Here is a 24055-nt window from a genome sequence, read left to right on the forward strand (position 1 = left end):
GACCAGTTCTCCGGTTCCTCCTCTATTTTGGGATTAACACAGCAGCAGCTCCTCCTCCCGTATCTGTCTCTCAGTCTCAGTCTCAGTCAGTTCCGCTCAGAGCCTCCCAGAAACTCAGTCGAAACAGACAAGCTGGTGGTGAGGGGGGGGCTCTGAAATTCACCAGGGGGGGGGGAAGGGGAATTCCCAAATAAACAGAACCATAAGGCGACCCCCTGCAGCGAAACAGGAACGAGTACAATGTTGCCCAGAGGGAGAGCTGTGTAACCCAGGCACCAGCGCTCAGCAGTTAAATCCGCTTCAGGTCACAAGGTAAGTAGCTTGTTTTGTGTTACCACTTTTTTGGTTGTATAAGATTTAAAGGGGAGGTCCAGCGCCATATTCTGACCTCCCGCTGAAAATGAACAGCTCCCGATGGCGAAGGTCAGGACAGTGGTTATTTACTGTGACTGACACACATGAGGGAACAGGGGAGTATATCTCAAACTCTCTCTCTCTCTCTCTCACTCTCTCTAACTATCTCCCCTCTCTCAAACTCTCTCTCTCTCAAACACTCTCTCTCCCTCTCTCAAATTCTCTCTCCCTCTCTCAAACTCTCTCTCCCTCTCTCAAACACTCTCCCCCTCTCTCAAACTCTCTCTCCCTCTCTCAAACACTCTCCCCCCTCTCTCAAACACTCTCTCCCTCTCTCAAACACTCTCTCCCTCTCTCAAACACTCCCTCTCTCAAACACTCTCTCCCTCTCTCAAACTCTCTCTCAAACTCTCTCCCCCTCTCTGAAGCATATTCTCCTCCTCTCAAACTCTCTCCCTCTCTCAAACACTCTCTCCCTCTCTCAAACACTCTCTCCCTCTCTCAAACACTCTCCCCCCTCTCTCAAACACTCTCTCCCTCTCTCAAACACTCTCTCCCTCTCTCAAACACTCCCTCTCTCAAACACTCTCTCCCTCTCTCAAACTCTCTCTCAAACTCTCTCCCCCTCTCTGAAGCATATTCTCCTCCTCTCAAACTCTCTCCCTCTCTCAAACACTCTCTCCCTCTCTCAAACACACTCTCAAACTCTCTCCCCCTCTCTCAAACTCTCTTCCCCTCTCTCAAACTCTCCCCCCTTCTCTCAAACACTCTCTCAAACTCTCTCCCCCTCTCTCAAACTCTCTCCCCCTCTCTCAAACTCTCTCCCCTTCTCTCAAACTCTCTCCCCTTCTCTCAAACACTCTCTCCCTCTCTCAAACTCTCTCCCCCTCTCTCAAACACTCTCCCCTTCTCTCAAACACTCTCTCAAACTCTCTCCCCCTCTCTCAAACTCTCTCCCCCTCTCTCAAACTCTCTCCCCCTCTCTCAAACACACTCTCCCTCTCTCAAACACTCTCTCCCTCTCTCAAACACTCTCCCCCTCTCTCAAACACTCTCCCCTTCTCTCAAACACTCTCTCAAACTCTCTCCCCCTCTCTCAAACTCTCTCCCCCTCTCTCAAACACTCTCTCCCTCTCTCAAACACTCTCTCCCTCTCTCAAACTCTCTACCCCTCTCTCAAACTCTCCCTCTCTCAAACTCTCTCCGCTTCCCTGTCACACTCACTCACTCTCTCTCTCCCTCTGTTCGCCTCTCTCTCACAAATGTTCACTTTCTCTCTCCCCCTCTCTCTCTCTTTCCCTCTTTGTCCATCTCCAACTCTCTCACACTCACTTTCTTTCCCCTCTTCCCCCCCTCTCCCTCTGTCGTACATACACACACTTTCCCTCTCTCCCTCTCTCTCTCACTTATTTCCCCTTTGTCCATTACATTCACACACTTGCTTTCTCTCACTCGCTCACACTCTTACCCTCACTCTCCCTTTCTTTCACCTTCTCTCCTCTTCGCTCCCTCGTTGTCTCTCTCTCTTTCTCTCTCGCTCTTGCTCTTTCCCTTTCTCTTTCTCTCTCTTCTCTCTCTTCCTACCCTGCTCTCCCCCTCTTTGCCCTCTTTCCCTCTCCCTCTGTACCTTCCTCTCTCCCACACTTTTTTTTCTCCTTTCCACCACTCTCTCTCTCTTCCATCTCTCCACAACATCTTCCTCTCTCTCCCTCTTCTTCTCTTCCCTTCCTCTCTTTCACACTCTCGCATCTGCCCTCAGCCTGACGATGATACACTTGCTTGCTCTCTCGCTGTCTCTCTCTCCAACACACATTCTCCTGTTTCTCCTCTCCTTCCCGCTCTCTGACTCTCCGATCAGACTGTATCCACATTCAAGTCAACAGGGTAAAAGAGGTCAGTACTGAGGGAGTGCCGCACTGTCGGAGGGTCAGTACTGAGGGAGTGCCGCACTGTCAGAGGGTCAGTACTGAGGGAGTGCTGCACTGTCGGAGGGTCAGTACTGAGGGAGTGCTGCACTGTCAGAGGGTCAGTACTGAGGGAGTGCTGCACTGTCAGAGGGTCAGTACTGAGGGAGTGCTGCACTGTCAGAGGGTCAGTGCTGAGGGAGCGCCGCGCTGTCGGAGGGTCAGCGCTGAGGGAGTGCCGCACTGTCGGAGGGTCGGCGCTGAGGGACTGCTGCACTGTCAGAGGGTCAGTACTGAGGGAGTGCTGCACTGTCGGAGGGTCTGTGCTGAGGGAGCACCGCGCTGTCGGAGGGTCTGTGCTGAGGGAGCGCCGCGCTGTCAGAGGGCCAGTGCTGAGGGAGCGCCGCGCTGTCGGAGGGCCAGTGCTGAGGGAGCGCCGCGCTGTCGGAGGGCCAGTGCTGAGGGAGCGCCGCGCTGTCGGAGGGCCAGTGCTGAGACAGCGCCGCGCTGTCGGAGGGTCAGTACTGAGGGTGTGCTGCACTGTCGGAGGGTCAGTACTGAGGGAGTGCTGCACTGTCAGAGGGTCAGTACTGAGGGAGTGCTGCACTGTCGGAGGGTCAGTACTGAGGGAGTGCCGCACTGTCGGAGGGTCAGTACTGAGGGAGTGCTGCGCTGTCGGAGGGTCCGTGCTGAGGGGGCGCTGCACTGTCGGAGGGTCAGCGCCGAGGGAGCGCCGCGCTGTCGGAGGGTCAGTGCTGAGGGAGCGCCGTGCTGTCGGAGGGTCAGCGCTGAGGGGGCGCCGCACTGTCGGAGGGTCAGTGCTGGGTGAGTTTCTTCCTGTTGACCTCAGCTTTTCCTTTTAAGCATAAATAATGACCTGAACCTTCCCCGGACCGGCAGTCATTGTCAGATTGCCCATCTGCTCGGAGTTTGCCATGCCTCCATTCGGCTTCAAATTTCTTGCCGGATCTTCTGAGCCTGGCTTTTCCAAAAATGCGGATCGCAGTGTCTCTCGGAGATACTCGTCACAGCGGAGTAGCATTGGGGGGTGGGGTGGGGGGAAAGCCAGGACAAGCCTCCTTTTTAATGGCACTGCCTGCCACAGGGTTATTTCCCTGTCCAGTGTGACTGTTAGTGAATGGCCGAGTGGGGCAGCGAATGAGTGGACGGCTAAGTGTGTGAGTGGCTCGGGCGAGGCAGGTAAGTGGGTAGAGTGGGTATAGTGGCAGGTGGCTCACTGGGTAGTCGGGTGGGTGGGGAGTGGTCAGATGGTTGGGGTTAGCATTGTCAGGAGGAATGGTCAGTTTGGGTTGGGGGGATAGACACGGGGTAGATGGGAGGGTCTCAAGGGGTGTCAGGAGGAGTCAGTGTGAGTGATTGGGGGTTCAGTTCTAGGATTTGGACTAGGATTTTTCTGTCTAACATTTATTAGGAACATAGGACTTGGGAGCAGGTGGAGGCCATTCAGCCCCTCGAGCCTACTCTGTCATTCAATAAGATCACGGCTGACCTGGTTGTGGCCTCAACTCTACTTTTCCATCTGCCCCTCCCTACCCCTTGTCAAACAATAATCTGTCTAACTCAGCCTTGAATAAATTCAATGGCCCGGCCTCCAGCGCTGCCTGGGGAAGAGAATTCTACGGGCTAACAACCCTCTGTTGGGGGGGGAAAATCTCCCCTCATCTCCGTCTTAAACGGTAGACCTCTTATTCTTAAACCGTGTCCCCTGATCCTAGTCTCTCCCACAAGGTGAAACATCCTCTTGGCATCCATCTTGTCAAGTCCCCTCAGGATCTTACGTGTTTCATCAAGATCACCTCTCGTTCTTCTAAACTCCGATGGGTACAGGCCCAACGTTTTCAACCTCTCCTCAGAAGACAAACCCCCTTCATCCCAGGAATCAACCGAGTGAACCTTGACATCCAGGGATATGGACAAAGCGCGGGGAAGTGGCATTGAGGTTAGATGATCGGCCACGATCTAACTGAATGTTGGAGCAGGCCGAATGGCCTACTCCTGTTCCTGTCTTCTCTGAACTGCGTCTAACACAATTACACCTTTTCTTTTTTCAAATAAGGAGACCAAACTGTGCACAGTATCCCAGATGTGGTCTCACCAAGCCCCTGTCCAGCTTTAGGAAACCTCCCCCACTTTTATATTCTATTCCCCTCGCAAACAAGCACCAGCGTTCCATTAGCTTTCCGAATCGCTTGCTGTACCTGCAGACTAACCTTTTGAGATTCACGCACCAGGACGCCCAGATCCCTCTGCACCACCGCGTTCTACAGTCTCTCTCTCCGTTTAGACAAGAGGCTGCTTTTCTCTTCTTCCTGCCAAAGTGGGCAAGTTCAGGTTTTCCCACATTATACTCCATCTGCCAAATCTTTTGCCCACTCACTTAACCTGTCTCTATCCCTTTGCAGGCTCTCTAACTCATCTTAATAACTTACTTTCCTACCTACCCTGGTGTCATCGGCAAACTTAGCTACCGTACGTTCAGTCCCTTAATCCAAATCATTGATGCAGATTGTAAATGGTGGAGGCCCCAGCACTGAACCCTGTGGAACTCCACTAGTTATCACCTTGCCAATCTGAAAAATACCCGTTTATCCTGACTCTCTGCTTCCTGTTAGCTAACCAATCCTTTATCCACGCTCATTTGTTGCCCCCCTACACTATGTGATCTTATCTTGTGTAATAACCTTTGATGTGGCACTTTGTCAAATGCCTTCCGGAAATCTAAGTATACCACGTCCACAGGTTACCCTTTGCTTGTTACTTCCTTAAAAAAAAGACTCTAATAAATTAGTCAGACATGATTTCCCTTTCACAACCCCATGTCGACTCTGCCTGATCAAGTTACGATTTTCAAAGTATCCTACTATAACCGCCTCGATAATGGATTCTAGAAGTTTCCCTATGACAGATGTTAGGCTACTTGGCCTGTAGTTTTCCTGACTCCTGCCTCCCTCCTTTCTTGAATGAAGGTGATAGGTTAGCTGTTTTCCAACCCACTGGGATCCAACCAGAATCTAAGGAATTTTGGAAGGTTATAACCAATGCCTCTACTTTCTCCGCAGCCACTTATTTTAAGACCCTAGGATGTAGGCCATTGGGCCCTGGGACTTGTCAGCCTTTAGGCCTAATAGTTTTAAGGGCACCCTTTCACTGCTAATGGTTTAGGTTCCTCCCTCCCGTTGACCTCTTGATTTACAAGTATGTTTGGGAAGTTTTCTAATCTTCTACGGTAAAGACAGACACAAAATACCCGTTAAGCACCTCCTCTATTTCCTTGTTTTCTATTCTCAATTCCCAGGCCAACTCTCTAGAGAAACAACACTCGCTTTAGTTACCCTTTTCCTGTTTAAATACTTGTAGAAACTCTTCCGGTCTGATTTTATATTACTAGCTAGCTTTCCTCTCATACTCTTCTTTCCACCCCTCCCCTCCCCCCTTTTTTTTTAGTCATCCAATGCTGGCTCTTAAAATTTGACCAATCTCCTGACCCACCACTATTCTTTGCAGATTTGGACACTTTTTTTCCCCAATTTGATACAATCCTTAACTTCTTTATTCAGCCATGGGCGTCTCCTTAAAAATCTGCCACTGCATCTCTACTGTCCTACCTTTTAACCCAGTTTCCCAATTCATTTTAGCCAGCTCTGCTTTCTTACCCTTAGGATTACCCTTATTCAGGTTTAAAGCACAAGTCTTAGACCCACACTTCTCCCCTTCAAACTGAATGGGAAATTCCATTATATCGTGATCGCTATCACCTAGAGGCTCCTTTACCATGAGGTTATTGATAAATCCTGTCTCTCTGCACATTACCAGGTCTCGGATAGCCTGCTCCCTGGTTGGCTCTAGAATTCCCTAAGAAATTAGCCCGATAACACACTCTATGAACTCAATTTTCCAGGCCACACTTGCCAATCTGATTTGCCCAATCTACCTGTAGATTAAAGTCACCCATAATTATTGCAGTACCTTTCTTACACACCCCATTTATTTCTTCCTGTATGATCTGCCTTACAGTGTAACTACTGTTAGGGGGCCTATAAATTACTCCCACAAATGACCTCTTAGGTTTACTACTTCATATCTCTACCCAAACGTATTCAACATTGTGTTCTTTCGAGCAAAGGTCATCTCTCACTACTGTACTAGTGACATCCTTGATTAACAGAGCTACCCCACCACCTTTTCCTAGTTTTCCCGGGTAACTATCCAGGTAAGTAAGTCGGAAATGAATGCAGAAAATGCTGGAAAAACTCAGCAGGTCTGGCAGCACACGTGGAGAGAAAAACAGAGTTGACGTTTCGAGTCCGCATGACCCTTCTTCAGAGCTGAAGAGGAGTATAAATGTGATGGATTTTATGCTGTTGACAAAGGGGTGGAACAGGTGGAGCAAAATAGGAGATCAGGGATAGGTGGGAGCTCAGGAGAGATGGACAAAGATGTCATGGTCACAACAAAGGGAGTGTTAATGATTGTGTTAAAGAGTAGGGAAGGTGCTAATAGTGGTATAAAGGTGAGATAGTAGAATGTGTTAATAGTGGAACAAGGGTCAGCCCTATCTGAAAGTAAGACACAAGGACAAGTTACAGATAGGCCCTTTTGATGGGGAGAGGGTTGGAAAAAGAGAAGATCAAAAATGGAGGTCAAGAGTTCACGGCCTGAAATTGTTGAACTCAGTATTAAGTCCGGAAGGCTGTAAAGTGCCTAGTCGGAAGATTGAGGTGCTGTTCCTCCAGTTTGCGTTGGGCTTCACTGGAACATTGCTGGAGGCCAAGGACAGAGATGTGAGCGTGAGAGCCGAGTGGTGAATTGAAAAGGCAAGCGGCACGGAGGTCGGAGGTCGGGGGTCGTGCTTGCGGACTGAGCGGAGGTGTTCCGCAAAGCGTCTCGTGTCCCACCCCGCCCCCCCCCACCCCCCCCAGCCGAGTGTAGAGGGGAACGCGTTGGGAGCAACGAAGATTGAAAGAGGCGCAAGCAAAGTAAGCCGGAACTTTCCGAAGTCTCTGACTCTCGCTCGGAGTCGGAGACGTTGGCGGAGGGTCCCGGGGGAGCAGGGGAGTTGTCCGTCAGAAAGTCCAAATTCCCGGGAGTTCCCACGGAGGTCAGCGGGTCCCGATGCACCACCTTGGGTCGTACGTCGGTCTCCGATGATCCGGCGACCTATCCGGGCCAATGTCTTTAAAGTGGTCAACCTCTAGGTCAATGGGATCTTTCCGAATGAGGAGAGACTGTGAGGATGTCTGCTGCAGCCAGTAGACAAGCCTTATCCAGGCACCTGCCTATTTGTTTATAAATAGAATAATTCTGTCAGAATAAGGTAGCTTCGCTGGAGGCAGTTCGAGCAGGAGGACAGCTGGAACAATCACTCACTTTGATGTAAATAAGCTTTGAAAGGTGTGGCCAATGTTTTACCATCGGACCACTGAACAAACTGGATTAGCAAAAACAGGATGCTCAGAGCAAACGATCTGTGGTTGCAGCGCAAATGGGTGCCATTCGGCCCATCAAGCCTGTACTCACCCTTTGCCACACCAACCCCCAACTCCCACTGCCCTGCTCTCTCCTCATAGCCCTGCATCAATCCCAAAATAGCCTCCTCTGACAGTGCCGCCCTCCCTCTGTACTGATCCTCCGACAGTGCGGCCCTCCCTCAGTACTGACCCTCTGACAGTGCAGCGCTCCCTCAGTACTGACCCTCTGACAGTGCCGCCCTCCCTCAACACTGATCCTCCGACAGTGCGGCCCTCCCTCAGTACTGACCCTCCGACAGTGCAGCACTCCCTCAGTACTGACCCTCCGACAGTGCAGCACTCCTTCAGTACTGACCCTCCGACAGTGCAGCGCTCCCTCAGTACTGACCCTCTGACAGTGCAGCACTCCCTCAGTACTGACCCTCTGACAGTGCAGCACTCCCTCAGTACTGACCCTCTGACAGTGCAGCACTCCCTCAGTACTGACCCTCCGACAGTGCAGCGCTCCCTCAGCACTGACCCTCCGACAGTGCAGCACTCCCTCAGTACTGACCCTCTGACAGTGCAGCACTCCCTTAGTACTGACCCCCCGACAGTGCAGCGCTCCCTCAGTACTGACCCTCTGACAGTGCAGCGCTCCCTCAGTACTGACCCTCCGACAGTGCAGCACCCCCTCAGTACTGACCCTCCGACAGTGCAGCACTCCCTCAGTACTGACCCTCCGACAGTGCAGCACTCCCTCAGTACTGACCCTCCGACAGTGCAGCACTCCCTCAGCACTGACCCTGTGACAGTGCAGCACTCCCTCAGTACTGACCCTCCGACAGTGCAGCACTCCCTCAGTACTGACCCTCCGACAGTGCAGCACTCCCTCAGTACTGACCCTCTGACAGTGCAGCGCTCCCTCAGTACTGACCCTCCGACAGTGCAGCACTCCCTCAGTACTGACCCTCCGACAGTGCAGCGCTCCCTCAGTACTGACCCTCCGACAGTGCAGCACTCCCTCAGTACTGACCCTCCGACAGTGCGGCACTCCCTCAGTACTGACCCTCCGACAGTGCAGCACTCCCTCAGTACTGACCCTCCGACAGTGCAGCGCTCCCTCAGCACTGACCCTGTGACAGTGCAGCGCTCCCTCAGTACTGACCCTCTGACAGTGCAGCGCTCCCTCAGTACTGACCCTCCGACAGTGCAGCACTCCCTCAGCACTGACCCTGTGACAGTGCAGCACTCCCTCAGTACTGACCCTCTGACAGTGCAGCACTCCCTCAGTACTGACCCCCCGACAGTGTCAGCCTGGATTATGGGTTTCAGTCTCAGTGGGGAATTGAACCCCTGACCTTTTGACTCAGAGGCGATCGAGTGCGAGTCGTTCGTCTTGGGCCCTCAGTTCAGTTATTACCCAGAGGGGAGCCAAGGTGGGGCGGGGGGCAATGGTTTGAACCTCACACCCCCTCCCTCAAAAAATGGTTCACCCCACCCTAGTATCCTTAAAGGGACAGTGCATCTCCGCTGGGTCAGTTCACACCCCAGTGACAACACTCAGTTTCGGTCACTCTCTCCTCCGCCCTGCAGGCACTTACTCAGCATCATGAATAGAAAGATCCCAGACTGGAACCGAAAGACACACCTTGACATCTATGTGAATTCCTGGGGGCGTGTCCCATGACTAAGAATGTTCCGTGCAGAAGTGTTGTGACAATATTGGCTTTTGGGATCAGAAACCAGAACAGGATCCGGATCTGGAAATGCCCTTCAAGCCGTGTGTTCCTGCTAACCCTACCTCTCCCCCCCAACCACACCGACCTGACTCCCCAGAGTGCTGGAGGCTGTTGAGCAGAATGAAGGACTTAGATGGGCTGAATGGCCTTCAGACAATGTGAAACATCACAGCGAATGCTCCTTGGAGGAAAGTTGACAAAATCAGTGAAGGAAATCTCGTTTAGCAGGTTTAATTGAGTCAGAGGGAGGGAGAGACCAGATCCAGGTTCTGAGTAAACGATAGATAGTTATCAGTCAGCAGTGACATGATTTGTTACACAGTCAGCAGAGGAGAAATCTCCCAGGTCTACTGTCCCGCCCCTCGCCAGAGCACTGTTCAAATTCAAGAATTCAGTGTCAGTCCTCGGCGCTGACCCTCCGACAGTCCGGCTCTCCCTCAGTGCTGACCCTCCGACAGTGCAGCACTCCCTCGGCGCTGACCCTCCGACAGTGCAGCACTCCCTCAGTACTGACCCTCCGACGGTGCGGCGCCCCCTCGGCACTGACCCTCCGACGGTGCGGCACTCCCTCAGTACTGACCCTCCGACAGTGCAGCACTCCCTCAGTACTGACCCTCCGACAGTGCAGCACTCCCTCAGTACTGACCCTCCGACAGTGCAGCACTCCCTCAGCACTGACCCTCCGACAGTGCAGCACTCCCTCAGCACTGACCCTCCGACAGTGCAGCACTCCCTCAGCACTGACCCTCCGACAGTGCAGCGCTCCCTCAGTACTGACCCTCCGACAGTGCAGCACTCCCTCAGTACTGACCCTCCGACAGTGCAGCACTCCCTCAGTACTGACCCTCCGACAGTGCGGCACTCCCTCAGTACTGACCCTCCGACAGTGCGGCACTCCCTCAGTACTGACCCTCCGACAGTGCAGCACTCCCTCAGTACTGACCCTCCGACAGTGCAGCACTCCCTCAGTACTGACCCTCCGACAGTGCAGCACTCCCTCAGTACTGACCCTCCGACAGTGCAGCACTCCCTCAGTACTGACCCTCTGACAGTGCAGCACTCCCTCAGTACTGACCCTCCGACAGTGCGGCACTCCCTCAGTACTGACCCTCCGACAGTGCAGCACTCCCTCAGTACTGACCCTCCGACAGTGCAGCACTCCCTCAGTACTGACCCTCCGACAGTGCAGCACTCCCTCAGTACTGGGAGTGTTTGTGTCGATTTTTGTTCGCAAGTCTCTGGAGTGGGAAATTGAACCCTGACTGAGAGGCGACGAGAGAGAGAGATTTTCACTGAGGCACAGCCGACATTGCAGAAGGAGGGTTTGTGATTGGGTGAGGGGAGGTTAATGACCCTTCACTTGGATTTCCAGACTCTTGGCCAACTCGGCGTGCCGACAGTGCCAAGGCTGGGGAAAGAAAGCAGGCAGCGGAATAATTGGGAGATTGGAGGAGCTTGGGGAAATTTCTAGAAGCGCTCATTTAGACTCTTGGGAGGGGGAGGGGTTGAAGAGGCAAGTTCTTAGGTCAAAGGTCAACAAATGAGGCCTACTCCCGTATGACAAGTGTTAGACCAATTTCGGGGCAATAAGTGAGGTCCCTCCAGGCTTTGATTTTCACTGGGCCTCTTCTCTGGAAACAACTTTCATTTATGTAGCGCCTACCTAGTAAAATGTCCCAAGGTGCTCCACCAAACCAAATTTAGCCACCAACCACATTAGGAGAAATGAGGACAAGTGAAATCTCAATCAAAGAGGTTGGTTTTTAACGAGCGTCTTAAAGGAGTGAGAGAGAGAGAAAGGTGGAGAGGTTTAGGGAGGGAATTCAAGAGCTTGGGGCCCCCAGGCAGCTGAAGGCACGGCCGCCAATGGTTGAGCGATGGGAATCGGGGGATGGTCAAGAGGCTGGAATTGGTGGAACGCAGAGATCTCAGAGGGTTGTAGGGGCTGGAGGAGGTTACAGAGATAGGAAGGGTTGTAGGGGCTGGAGGAGGTTACAGAGATAGGGAGGGTTGTAGGTGCTGGAGGAAGTTACAGAGATAGGGAGAGTTGTAGGGGCTGGAGGAGGTTACAGAGATAGGGAGGGTTGTAGGGGCTGGAGGAGGTTACAGAGATAGGGATGGTTGTAGGGGCTGGAGGAGGTTACAGAGATAGGGAGGGTTGTAGGGGCTGGAGGAGGTTACAGAGATAGGGAGGGTTGTAGGGGCTGGAGGAGGTTACAGAGATAGGGAGGGTTGTAGGGGCTGGAGGACGTTACAGAGATAGGGAGGGTCGAGGAGGGATTTGAAAACAAGGGTGAGGGGTTTAAAATGGAGCCAGTGTCGGTCAGGGAGTGATGGTGGGTGGGTGGACGGGACTCAGTACAAGTTAAGCTGACATCCACACACACACCAGAACTTTCTGCAGCTGATGATGCCTCCTGTAGCGGCATTCCCAAAGTCGCCTGAAAAGTGAGCAGCCTCGTTATGTCAGAAGCCACAGATGTTGTACAGGAAACCGAGAGTTTATATTTGCAAAGCAAATGCGCTGACTGTGTGGAGATAGGGTTTAATAGGGCAGGGATGCATCGGGCTGGCTCTGCAGAATTTGTTTTGCAAATAACATGTTCGCGGCCATCTCCAGCTGCTCCAGATGTGTAGCCCGTGGTTCGATAAGGATATCGAGGGCGGCTGCACTCCCCCAGCCTGGGTCCGGTTTGTGTTTGCGTCTGTTCCAGTGTCAGTCCTCGGCTTTGCTGAGACCAGCCCTGAATGCTGCTTCCACTCAGTACTGAGGGAGCGCTGCACTGTCGGAGGGTCAGTACTGAGGGAGCGCTGCACTGTCGGAGGGTCAGTACTGAGGGAGCGCTGCACTGTCGGAGGGTCAGTACTGAGGGAGCACTGCACTGTCGGAGGGTCAGTACTGAGGGAGCACTGCACTGTCGGAGGGTCAGTACTGAGGGAGTGCTGCACTGTCGGAGGGTCAGTACTGAGGGAGCGCTGCACTGTCGGAGGGTCAGTACTGAGGGAGCGCTGCACTGTCGGAGGGTCAGTACTGAGGGAGTGCTGCACTGTCGGAGGGTCAGTACTGAGGGAGTACTGCACTGTCGGAGGGTCAGTACTGAGGGAGTGCTGCACTGTCGGAGGGTCAGTACTGAGGGAGTGCTGCACTGTCGGAGGGACAGTACTGAGGGAGTGCTGCACTGTCGGAGGGTCAGTACTGAGGGAGTGCTGCACTGTCGGGAGGGTCAGTACTGAGGGAGTGCTGCACTGTTGGATTGTGTTTAACGTGGGCCACTCTGTGTTGTTCCCAGATTCCCTGATGAAGTGACATCTGCCTTGCGGCCAGCTTCAGAGAGGGGTCAGAGGGCAGAGTTGACGACGTTCCCCAGGGGTGAGAATGATCGACCTGCCGATGGGTTTGGGCGCTGATCTGGATGGACAGGAGGATCAGCTCCCTGCAGTGACTGGATCCCGGGACACAGCATCAACCGACTGTACATCCATCGCCAGTGTTTCAGTGTCCAACGCCGATGATGAAATCTCTCGGAATGGGGGAAAGAAGATCAAAAACATATTGAATGGCGCGTCCGATAGAATTAACGAGGTACAGCATTATCCCTCTCTGTCTCTGTGTAGAGATCTAGGATTTTGACCCAGCGACAGTGAAGGAACGGCCGACATATTTCCAAGTCAGGATAGTGAGTGGCTTGGAGGGGAACTTCCAGGTGGTGGTGTTCCCATTTATCTGCTGCCCTTGTCCTTCTAGATGGTAGCTAGATTGTCAAGACCCCTCAGGATCTTATATGTTTCAATTAAGTCACCTCCTACTCTTCTAAACTCCAGCGGATACAAGCCTAACCTGCCCAGCCTTTCCTCATAAGACAACCCACCAATTCCTGGTATTAGCCTGGTAAACATTCTCTGAACTGCTTCCAACGCACTAACATCCTTCCTTAAATAAGGTCACCAATACTGTGCACAATACTCCAGATGTGGTCTCACCAGTGCCCTGTACAACTGCTGCAGTGCATCTTGTAGATGGTACACACACTGCTGCTACTGTGCGTCGGTGGTGGAGGGAGTGAATGTTTGTGGATGGGGTGCCAATCAAGCGGGGCTGCTTTGTCCTGGACGGTGTCGAGCTTCTTGAGTGTTGTGGGAGCTGCACTCATCCAGGGCAAGTGGGGAGTATTCCATCACACTCCTGACTTGTACCTTGTAGATGGTGGACAGGCTTTGGGGGAATCAGGAGGTGAGTTACTCTCCGCAGGATTCCCAGCCTCTGACCTGCTCTTGTAGCCACAGTATTTATATGGCCAGTCCAGTTCAGTTTCTGGTCAATGGTAACCCTCCCAGGATGTGGATAGTGGGGGATTCAGCGATGGTAATGCCATTGAACATCAAGCGGAGCTGTGTTGGTAATAATTTGGTAAGGACCAGGTTATGTGTTTAGGCTGTGTAATGGGAAACAGGGGGATTAATGGTGGCTTGGAGGCTCATTGTAACATGCTTCTCCGTCAATGTCTTGTCTGTTTGAAGGACCTGCCCCCCTTGGGGACAGACGCCAGCCGGCTAGACGGTCACCCGTACCAGACGGCGCCCTGGAAGACACAGACGAGTCTGTATCGGACCGACCTGGAGCGGCAGAAGGAAGATCTCGATCAGGAGGTAAAGGCGGTGAGGGCATGATTGGCGGCCTCCCCGCCTCGTCTCTGTGCCCCGGCAAGTGGTGGCACCCAGCGGGCGGAGGGGAGGTCGGGGAAGTGTTAGCTGTGAGCCGTCAGGTCAGGCCTCGCGTGTGAGACCAGGAGGCCACTGCTCTTGTCAGGACGTGGTGGGAGGAGAGGAGAGGAGAGGAGAGGAGAGGGACATTCAGCCCCTCTGGACCCGTCCCCGCTGTTCTATCCAATCACGGCTGAGCGTTCCACGAACACGCCTTCTGGTTCTATAACACTTCATCCCTCACCTTTCCCCGGGATCTTGCTGTGCTGAGGTTGCAGCCGTGATGTAACTCTGCAGACAATGACCTTCGCTGGCGATCGCTTCCGGGTGGGAACGCCCGAATTCGGAGTGAGGGCCTGCCTCACCATGCCGTAAGGTCGTGGCTGATCTGATAACAACCTCAATCCCACATCCTATCTACCCCCCCGATAACCTTTCACCCCCCCCCCTTGTTAATCAAGAATCTATCCAGCTCCACCTTAAAAATATTCAGTCTCTGCTCCCGTCGCCTTTTGAGGAAGAGAGTTTCCAGAAGACTCACGACCCTCTGAGAGAAAAGACTTCTCCCCATCTCCGTCTTAAATGAGCGACCCCCTTATTTTTAAACAGTGACCCCCTCGTTCTAGATTCTTCCCCAAGAGGAAACATCCTCTCCACATCCACCCTGTCGAGGCCCCTCAGGATCTTATAAGTTTCAATTAAGTCGCCTCTTACTCTTCTAAACTCCAGCGGATACAAGCCTAACCTGCCCAGCCTTTCCTCATAAAGACAACCCACCCATTCCTGGTATTCGTCCGGTAAACATTCTCTGAACTGCTTCCAACGCACTTACATCCTTCCCTAAATAAGGTGACCAATACTGTACACAATACCCCAGACGTAGTCTCACCAGTGCCCTGTACAACTGAGGCATAATCTCCCTACTTTTGTAATCTATTCCTCTCACGAATTATGATGTTCTATTCGCTTTCCTAATTACTTGCTGTATCTACATACTAACCTTTTGTGATTCATGCACTAGGACACCCAGATCCCTCTGAATCTCAGAGCTCTGCAATCTCTCACCCTTTAGATAATAAGCATCTTTTTAATTCTTCTTGTCAAAATGGGGCACTGGGGCATTATGTAGGGAATACCTCAGTAGTGACCCTCCAACAGTGCAGCACTCCCTCAATACTGACCCTCCAACAGTGCAGCACTCCCTCAGTACTGCCCCTCCGACAGTGCAGCACTCCCTCAGTACTGACCCTCCAACAGTGCAGCACTCCCTCAATACTGACCCTCCGACAGTGCAGCGCTCCCTCAGTACTGCCCCTCCGACAGTGCAGCGCTCCCTCAGTACTGCACCTCCGACAGTGCAGCACTCCCTCAGTACTGCCCCTCTGACAGTGCAGCACTCCCTCAGTACTCACCCTCTGACAGTGCAGCACTCCCTCAGTACTGACCCTCTGACAGTGCAGCACTCCCTCAGTACTGACCCTCTGACAGTGCAGCACTCCCTCAGTACTGACCCTCCGACAATGCGGCACTCCCTCAGTACTGACCCTCTGACAGTGCAGCACTCCCTCAGTACTGACCCTCCGACAGTGCGGCACTCCCTCGGTACTGACCCTCCGACAGTGCGGCACTCCCTCGGTACTGACCCTCCGACAGTGCGGCACTCCCTCAGTACTGACCCTCCGACAGTGCGGCACTCCCTCAGTACTGACCCTCCGACAGTGCAGCACTCCCTCAGTACTGACCCTCCTGACAGTGCAGCACTCCCTCAGTACTGACCCTCCGACAGTGCGGGGACAGATATCTGTTTGGGTAGGGATGAGGAGTGTGAGGAGAGTGGGAGGAGGGAGTTGTGTCTGGTAGTGGGTCGGGGTTAATCGTTGGGTCAGTTGAGAGTTGTAGCTCTGATGTAAAGGCACCCGTCAGTCACCAGCAGCTTTTTACCGCCAGATGGAGATGGAACTCGCTCTGGTCCAGGGCGAGCTGGAGGCTGAGCGTAAGGAGCTGGAGAGGGAGCAGCAGATGGGGGAGGAGCTTCATACCCACATTGCAGGTCTCAGCCAGAAACTACAGGCCGAGAAAGACAAGGTAGGAATATCCCGGGAAAATGGAGGATTTCTCTCCCACTTTCCCCACCTTCACTCTCTCGCTAACCTCTAAAGGCTTGGCTGTTTTCTGGGGTGTTTGAAGGAGCTTTACTCTGTATCTAACCCCGTGCTGTACCTGTCCTGGGAGTGTTTGATGGGGACAGTGTAGAGGGAGCTTTACTCTGTATCTAACCCCGTGCTGCACCTGTCCTGGGAGTGTTTGATGGGGACAGTGTAGAGGGAGCTTTACTCTGTATCGAACCCCGTGCTGTACCTGCCCTGGGAGTGTTTGATGGGGACAGTGTAGAGGGAGCTTTACTCTGTATCTAACCCCGTGCTGTACCTGTCCTGGGAGTGTTTGATGGGGACAGTGTAGAGGGAGCTTTACTCTGTATCTAACCCCGTGCTGTACCTGCCCTGGGAGTGTTTGATGGGGACAGTGTAGAGGGAGCTTTACTCTGTATCTAACCCCGTGCTGTACCTGCCCTGGGAGTGTTTGATGGGGACAGTGTAGAGGGAGTAAACACCTCTGTAAATGGGTGATCTATTTTTGCTCCTTTGCTCAGTGATCTAGATTCTGCTTTAGAGCAGTTTCTGTCAATAGAACATCCAGAAAGGTCTTGTACAGTTTTATGTGCTTGGCAAGAACTGATATTTCGTCTTGTGGAACATGCTCTGTGTTCAATGATCTTCCCTCGCCATCTGGTGGCCTACCTGGGTACTGCCACACTGCATTCAGGTGGCATCTGAAGGTATTGCAGACCCAGTGGGCAGCTCACGATGATGAGTTGTTGTCACCGAGCTGAAGAGGCCATTCAGCCTGTGTCTGTGCTGCCTCTCTGGAAGGAACCTATCAGCTGTTCTTGCATAAATTGCTTCCTATACCTACAGCCCTCTATAGATGTGGGAGAAATATCAGTTGACATTGTTAGAATGGTTATTTGCCAAGTTAGTTCCTTGAGTTACTGCCTCGTTACTCCTGTTAGACAGGAGGAGGCCATTCAGCCCCTCGAGCCTGTTACACAGGAACAGGAGGAGGCCCATTCAGCCCCCCTCGAGCCTGTTACACAGGAACAGGAGGAGGCCCATTCAGCCCTTTGATCCTGTCCCACCATTCAATCAGATTATGGTCAATCTGTATCTTAACCCCATCTACCCATGTTGGTTCCATAACCCTTAACCCGTCTGACCCAACACAAATCCATCAATCTCAGTTTTGAAATTTTCACTGGACCCCTTCCTGGTAGGGGAGAGAGAGTTCCAGATTTCCCCTCTCCCCTCTTTGTGTGAAGATAGTGCTTCCTGACATCACCCCCCCTGAACGGCCTGGTTCCAATTGTAAGGTTCTGCCCCCCTCTTTCTGGACTAGCTCCCCCTCACCCTCCACACACCCTCCCTTCCAATGCCCCCCAAATCACAGTTTCTCTCCATCGACCGCGTCGAATTCTTCAATCATCTTCAACCCCTCGGTCGGACCGCCCCTTAACCTTCTGCGCTCGAGCCCGGACACCAGCCCGGCCTGTGCGACCTGTCCTCGGAGTTTAACCCTTTCGGCCCCTCTCCCTCCTGAGGTGCGGGGTCCAGGACTGAACCCAGTGTCTCCAGACTGGGGTGGGGGGGATGCTAAGCAGAGCTTCACATGAACCGAAGCATCGCTCCCATCCCTTTGTAACCCAGTTCCTTTGAGATAAAGGCCAACGTTCCAATTGCTTCTTAGGAATAACTTCTTGTCCGTGGTCAGTGGTAGCTTGTGACTTGCATACTTTGAGCTCCTAAATCTCTCAACCGGCCACAGTTTTCTATCCCTGGCCACAAAGAATTCTGCGATTTATTTTTTTATATATATTTTATTTTTGTGCATTTCTTGGAGCTCAATTGGATAACGGCCTTGGCCTACCTAAAGCTGGTAGATGGCACAGTCCGTTGCACTGCGGCGATCCCTGGGATCTCCCATCAGGGAGCGGGCAGAGGGGTTTGCGGCCTAGCGCCCCGTCCTTCCCTCACCAGCCCTCCGGCCGCGCAGGCCGAAAGGCCTGGGTTGAACTTTGACCTTCCGCTTCCCGGGATTGAGGGGAGGGGAGGAGGGCGGAGGGGGTGGTGGTTAAAGGGCAACCGGAGGTGAAAGTTCACCACCCCGCTTTGCCTTACCTTTTCATTTGTGTTCGATTCCGCTCTGCAGGAAAAGGCCAAGGTGGAGAGCGCGAGACAGAAGGTGGAGGAGGCCCGAATGCGTCTCCGAGCTTCACAGCGACGGTTTGAGGATCAGCCAGAATCTGCCAAGGAGCAACTGAGGGAGCGACTGCAGGAGGTGAGCATGTTACAGCCTCTAAACTTCTTCCACTCCCCCATGGATGAGATAGAATTATTACATTAAATATGACCAATTACATAGAATTTCCACCAGGGAAACAGGCCATTCGGCCCCTCTGCTCCGTGCTGGCATTCCTGCTCCACACGAGCCTCCTCCCGCCCCCCCTCTCCATCTCACCCCCTCACCCTATCCTTCTATTCCTCTCTCCCTCGTGTGTTTATCCAGCTTCCCCCTTAAACACATCGATACTATTCACCTCAACCACTCCCTGTGGGAGCGAGTCCCACATTCTCCCCACTCTCTGGGTAAAGAAGTTTCTCCTGAATTCCCCATTGGGTTTATTAGTGACGATCTTATATCGATGGCCCCTAGTTCTGGTCTCTCCCCAAGAAGTGGAAACATCTTCTCTACGTCAACCCGATCGAAACCCTTTCACCATTTTAAAGACCTCGATCAGGTCACCCCCCTCAGCCTTCTCTTTTCTAGAGAAAAGAGCCCCAGCCTGTTCACTCTTTCCCAATAGTTATAACCTCTCAGTTCTGGTATCATCCCTGTAAAACTTGTTTTGCACCATCTTCAGTGCCTCTGTATCCTTTTTATAATACGGAGACCAGAACTGTGCACAGTGCTCCAGGTGTGATCTAACCAAGGGATATGGAGACCAGAACTGTGCCCAGTGCTCCAGGTGTGATCTAACCAAGGGATATGGAGACCGGAACTGTGCACAGTGCTCCAAGTGTGGTCTAACCAAGGGATATGGAGACCGGAACTGTGCACAGTGCTCCAAGTGTGGTCTAACCAAGGGATATGGAGACCAGAACTGTGCACAGTGCTCCGAGTGTGGTCTAACCAAGGGATATGGAGACTGGAACTGTGCCCAGTGCTCCAAGTGTGGTCTAACCAGGGGATATGGAGACCAGAACTGTGCACAGTGCTCCCAGTGTGGCCTAACCAAAGGTGCTCGGCAGGCTGAACAGGTTTAACCCCAGTGCTTTTTGAGTTGGATTCCTGGTGGCGTTAACCCTTCGCTGGGCGGGCTCTTTCTGTGCAGGAGACGGAAGCTCTGGAGTTGGCCCAGAGGAGTTTTGAGGACCTGGAGTTCCAGTGGCTGGAGAAGGTTAGCAGCCTGGAGGAGGAGAGGGAGACACAGAGCCTGCGACTCAACCGCGACCTGACGCAGAGCAGGAGACGACAGGCCGACAGGAAGGTGGGTGACAGGACAGTGCTGTCTAAGACGTAAACGGGCTCCTTGGGCTGCATTCATGGAGGCGTCAAGAACGCAGGCCAGGAGGTTCTTGCTAAACCCCTTACAAGCGCCTGGTTAGGGCCTCAACTAGAGGAACGTGTCCAAACTGGAGCTGCCATGATCAGGAGGAGGTCAAAGCCTTGGGGAGGGTGCGGAAGAGACGCCCTGGGCTAGTCCCAGGAATGGGGGTGCTCCAAGGTGGAGGTGAGGGCTGGTTGGTCGTGAAGGGGTTGGGGTGAGGGCTGAGAGGTGCTGCCCTTAACAAAGGCCTTCTGACCTTTGCCCCTTGCCCTTTGGGGGGGGTTGAGGTGGGCTGGGTGTGGGGGAGAGGGGGTGGGGGTGGTGACTATAGAATCTCGCCGGTAAATGGAGCGTCTCCCTTGTGTTGACAGGAGCGGGTGAAGAGGCTGGAGGAGCAGACGGCTCAGATCAAGGAGCAGGCCCGGAGCGAGAGTTGGCGGCTGACCCAGCGCTGGAAAGAGGCACTCACGGCCTTCAGTTCGGTGAGATGACCCCCCACCCTGACCGCCCCCAACCCCACCCCATCCTTCCACCACCATCGCCCCTCCTCCCCCACCACCACCCCCTGCCCTAGAGGACTGTGGGACCCATGGACAACACTGACATTGGCCTTCTCAGGGGTGTTCGTGAGACCGAACCAATTTCCAGGGTTAAATTACGAGGAGAGATTAAACACAAACCGGGCTTGTGTTCCCTGGAATTTAGAGGGTTAAGAGGGGATTTGATCAAAGTTTTGAAGATATTAAGGGGAACAGAGCGGGGTCGATAGAGAGAAACTATTTCCGCTGGTTGGGGGGAGTCTGGAATTTGGGGGCAGAGTCTAAAAATGAGAGGCCGACCTTTCAGGAGTGAAATTAGGAAACATTTCTACACACAAAGGGTGGGGGAAGTTTGGAATTCTCTTCCCCAAACGGCAATTGGTCAATTGTTAATTTTAAATCTGAGAGATTGATAGAGTTTTGCTATCCAAAGGGATTAAGGGATACGGGGCAAAGACGGGTATGTGGAGTTAGGTCACAGATCAACCAGGATCTCATTGAATGGAGGAACAGGCTCGAGGGGGCTGAATGGGCCTCCTCCTGTTCCTGTGTAACAGGCTCGAGGGGGCTGAATGGGCCTCCTCCTGTTCCTGTGTAACAGGCTCGAGGGGCTGAATGGGCCTCCTCCTGTTCCTGTGTAACAGGCTCGAGGGGCTGAATGGGCCTCCTCCTGTTCCTGTGTAACAGGCTCGAGGGGGCTGAATGGGCCTCCTCCTGTTCCTGTGTAACAGGCTCGAGGGGGCTGAATGGGCCTCCTCCTATTTAACAGGAGTAAATGCAACGGGACTAATTGGACAGATCTATCAAAGAGCCAGCACGGGCCCCGATGGGCCGAATGGTGGTCTCTGGTGCTGGGAGAGTCTCTGACCGAGGTTTTAGTCAATCTGGAACCCTTGGCGAGTTTAAATATCTCTGTCCGATCTCGGTCTGGCCTCCCTTTCTCCAGCTCTGACCCTCTTATGTTTCTAACTCCAGGAAGAGGGAACGGTTTTCTCTTTGGGCAAGTTGAATTCGGCGGGAGGTGGTTCCGGAATGTTCCCGAATGGAAACGAGAGGATGAAGCAGGTAACGGGAGTGTCTCTGATTCCTGGGGATTACTGGGACAGTCTCTGTGGGACATGTTGGGATGTACCCCCTCCACTCTCCCCGTGGGTGAGCGCTTCACTCCTGACCACCCCCCCATACGACAGGGGAGGTGCCAATGGGTGAAAACGTTCTCCAATTCTGCTCCTGATATTGGTACCCTCATGTCCTAACCCACACCAGGAGCTCTGTAACCTCCTCCAGCCCCGACTACCCTCCCTATCTCTGTAACCTCCTCCAGCCCCGACTACCCTCCCTATCTCTGTAACCTCCTCCAGCCCCTAAACCCCTCCCTATCTCTGTAACCTCCTCCAGCCCCTAAACCCCTCCCTATCTCTGTAACCTCCTCCAGCCCCTACAACCCTCCCTATCTCTGTAACCTCCCCCAGCCCCTACAACCCTCCCTTCTGTAACCTCCTCCAGCCCCTACAACCCTCCCTATCTCTGTAACCTCCTCCAGCCCCTACAACCCTCCCTATCTCTGTAACCTCCTCCGGCCCCTACAACCCTCCCTATCTCTGTGACCTCCTCCAGCCCCTATAACCCTCCCTCTCCCTGTAACCTCCTCCAGCCCCTACAACCCTCCCTATCTCTGTAACCTCCACCAGCCCCTACAACCCTCCCTCTCTCTGTAACCTCCCCCAGCCCCTACAACCCTCCCTATCTCTGTAACCTCCCCCAGCCCCTACAACCCTCCCTATCTCTGTAACCTCCTCCGGCCCCCTACAACCCTCCCTATCTCTGTAACCTCCTCCAGCCCCTACAACCCTCCCTATCTCTGTAACCTCCTCCGGCCCCCTACAACCCTCCCTCTCCCTGTAACCTCCTCCAGCCCCTACAACCCTCCCTCTCCCTGTAACCTCCTCCAGCCCCTACAACCCTCCCTCTCTCTGTAACCTCCCCCAGCCCCTACAACCCTCCCTATCTCTGTAACCTCCTCCGGCCCCCTACAACCCTCCCTATCTCTGTAACCTCCTCCAGCCCCTACAACCCTCCGTATCTCTGTAACCTCCTCCGGCCCCCTACAACCCTCCCTATCTCTGTAACCTCCTCCAGACCCTACAACCCTCCCTATCTCTGTAACCTCCTCCAGCCCCTACAACCCTCCCTATCTCTGTAACCTCCTCCAGACCCTACAACCCTCCCTATCTCTGTAACCTCCTCCAGCCCCTACAACCCTCCCTATCTCTGTAACCTCCTCCAGCCCCTACAACCCTCCCTATCTCTGTAACCTCCTCCAGCAACGACAACACTCCCTATCTCTGTAACCTCCTCCAGCCCCTACAACCCTCCCTATCTCTGTAACCTCCTCCGGCCCCTATAACCCTCCCTATCTCTGTAACCTCCTCCGGCCCCCTACAACCCTCCCTCTCCCTGTAACCTCCTCCAGCCCCTACAACCCTCCCTCTCCCTGTAACCTCCTCCAGCCCCTACAACCCTCCCTCTCTCTGTAACCTCCCCCAGCCCCTACAACCCTCCCTATCTCTGTAACCTCCTCCGGCCCCCTACAACCCTCCCTATCTCTGTAACCTCCTCCAGCCCCTACAACCCTCCGTATCTCTGTAACCTCCTCCGGCCCCCTACAACCCTCCCTATCTCTGTAACCTCCTCCAGCCCCTACAACCCTCCCTATCTCTGTAACCTCCTCCAGCCCCTACAACCCTCCCTATCTCTGTAACCTCCTCCAGCCCCTACAACCCTCCCTATCTCTGTAACCTCCTCCAGCCCCTACAACCCTCCCTATCTCTGTAACCTCCTCCAGCACCTACAACACTCCCTATCTCTGTAACCTCCTCCAGCCCCTACAACCCTCCCTATCTCTGTAACCTCCTCCGGCCCCCTACAACCCTCCCTATCTCTGTAACCTCCTCCGGCCCCCTACAACCCTCCCTCTCCCTGTAACCTCCTCCAGCCCCTACAACCCTCCCTCTCCCTGTAACCTCCTCCAGCCCCTACAACCCTCCCTCTCTCTGTAACCTCCCCCAGCCCCTACAACCCTCCCTCTCTCTGTAACCTCCTCCGGCCCCCTACAACCCTCCCTATCTCTCTAACCTCCTCCAGCCCCTACAACCCTCCGTATCTCTGTAACCTCCTCCGGCCCCCTACAACCCTCCCTATCTCTGTAACCTCCTCCAGACCCTACAACCCTCCCTATCTCTGTAACCTCCTCCAGCCCCTACAACCCTCCCTATCTCTGTAACCTCCTCCAGCCCCTACAACCCTCCCTATCTCTGTAACCTCCTCCAGCCCCTACAACCCTCCCTATCTCTGTAACCTCCTCCAGCCCCTACAACCCTCCCTATCTCTGTAACCTCCTCCAGCCCCTACAACCCTCCCTATCTCTGTAACCTCCTCCAGCCCCTACAACCCTCCCTATCTCTGTAACCTCCTCCAGCCCCTACAACCCTCCCTATCTCTGTAACCTCCTCCAGCCCCTACAACCCTCCGAGATCTCTGCGCTCCTCCAATTCCGGCCTCTTGACCATCCCCCGATTCCCATCGCTCCACCATTGGCGGCCGTGCCTTCAGCTGCCTGGGGGCCCTGAGCTCTGGAATTCCCTCCCTAAACCTCTCCACCTCCCTCTCTCTCTCTCCCCTCCTT

The 24055-nt window shown here is 53.7% G+C and overlaps 1 protein-coding gene across 1 annotated transcript in view; it reads left to right on the forward strand.

Moving 5' to 3' along the window:
* Positions 1 to 169: 169 nt before the first annotated feature.
* The window catches only part of LOC144676898 (uncharacterized), a 43528-nt gene continuing 19642 nt past the window's right edge, over positions 170 to 24055 (forward strand). Inside the window, 8 exon segments of the mRNA XM_078537214.1 lie at positions 170 to 312; positions 12759 to 13051; positions 13987 to 14115; positions 16117 to 16254; positions 18433 to 18561; positions 19616 to 19771; positions 20203 to 20313; positions 21346 to 21435. Of these exon segments, the coding sequence (XP_078393340.1) occupies positions 12845 to 13051; positions 13987 to 14115; positions 16117 to 16254; positions 18433 to 18561; positions 19616 to 19771; positions 20203 to 20313; positions 21346 to 21435 (960 nt within the window). The 5' untranslated portion in view covers positions 170 to 312; positions 12759 to 12844.

Source organism: Cetorhinus maximus, unplaced genomic scaffold, assembly GCF_964194155.1.
Source record: "Cetorhinus maximus unplaced genomic scaffold, sCetMax3.hap1.1 HAP1_SCAFFOLD_2058, whole genome shotgun sequence".
In the NCBI taxonomy this organism is placed as follows: Eukaryota; Metazoa; Chordata; class Chondrichthyes; order Lamniformes; family Cetorhinidae; genus Cetorhinus; species Cetorhinus maximus.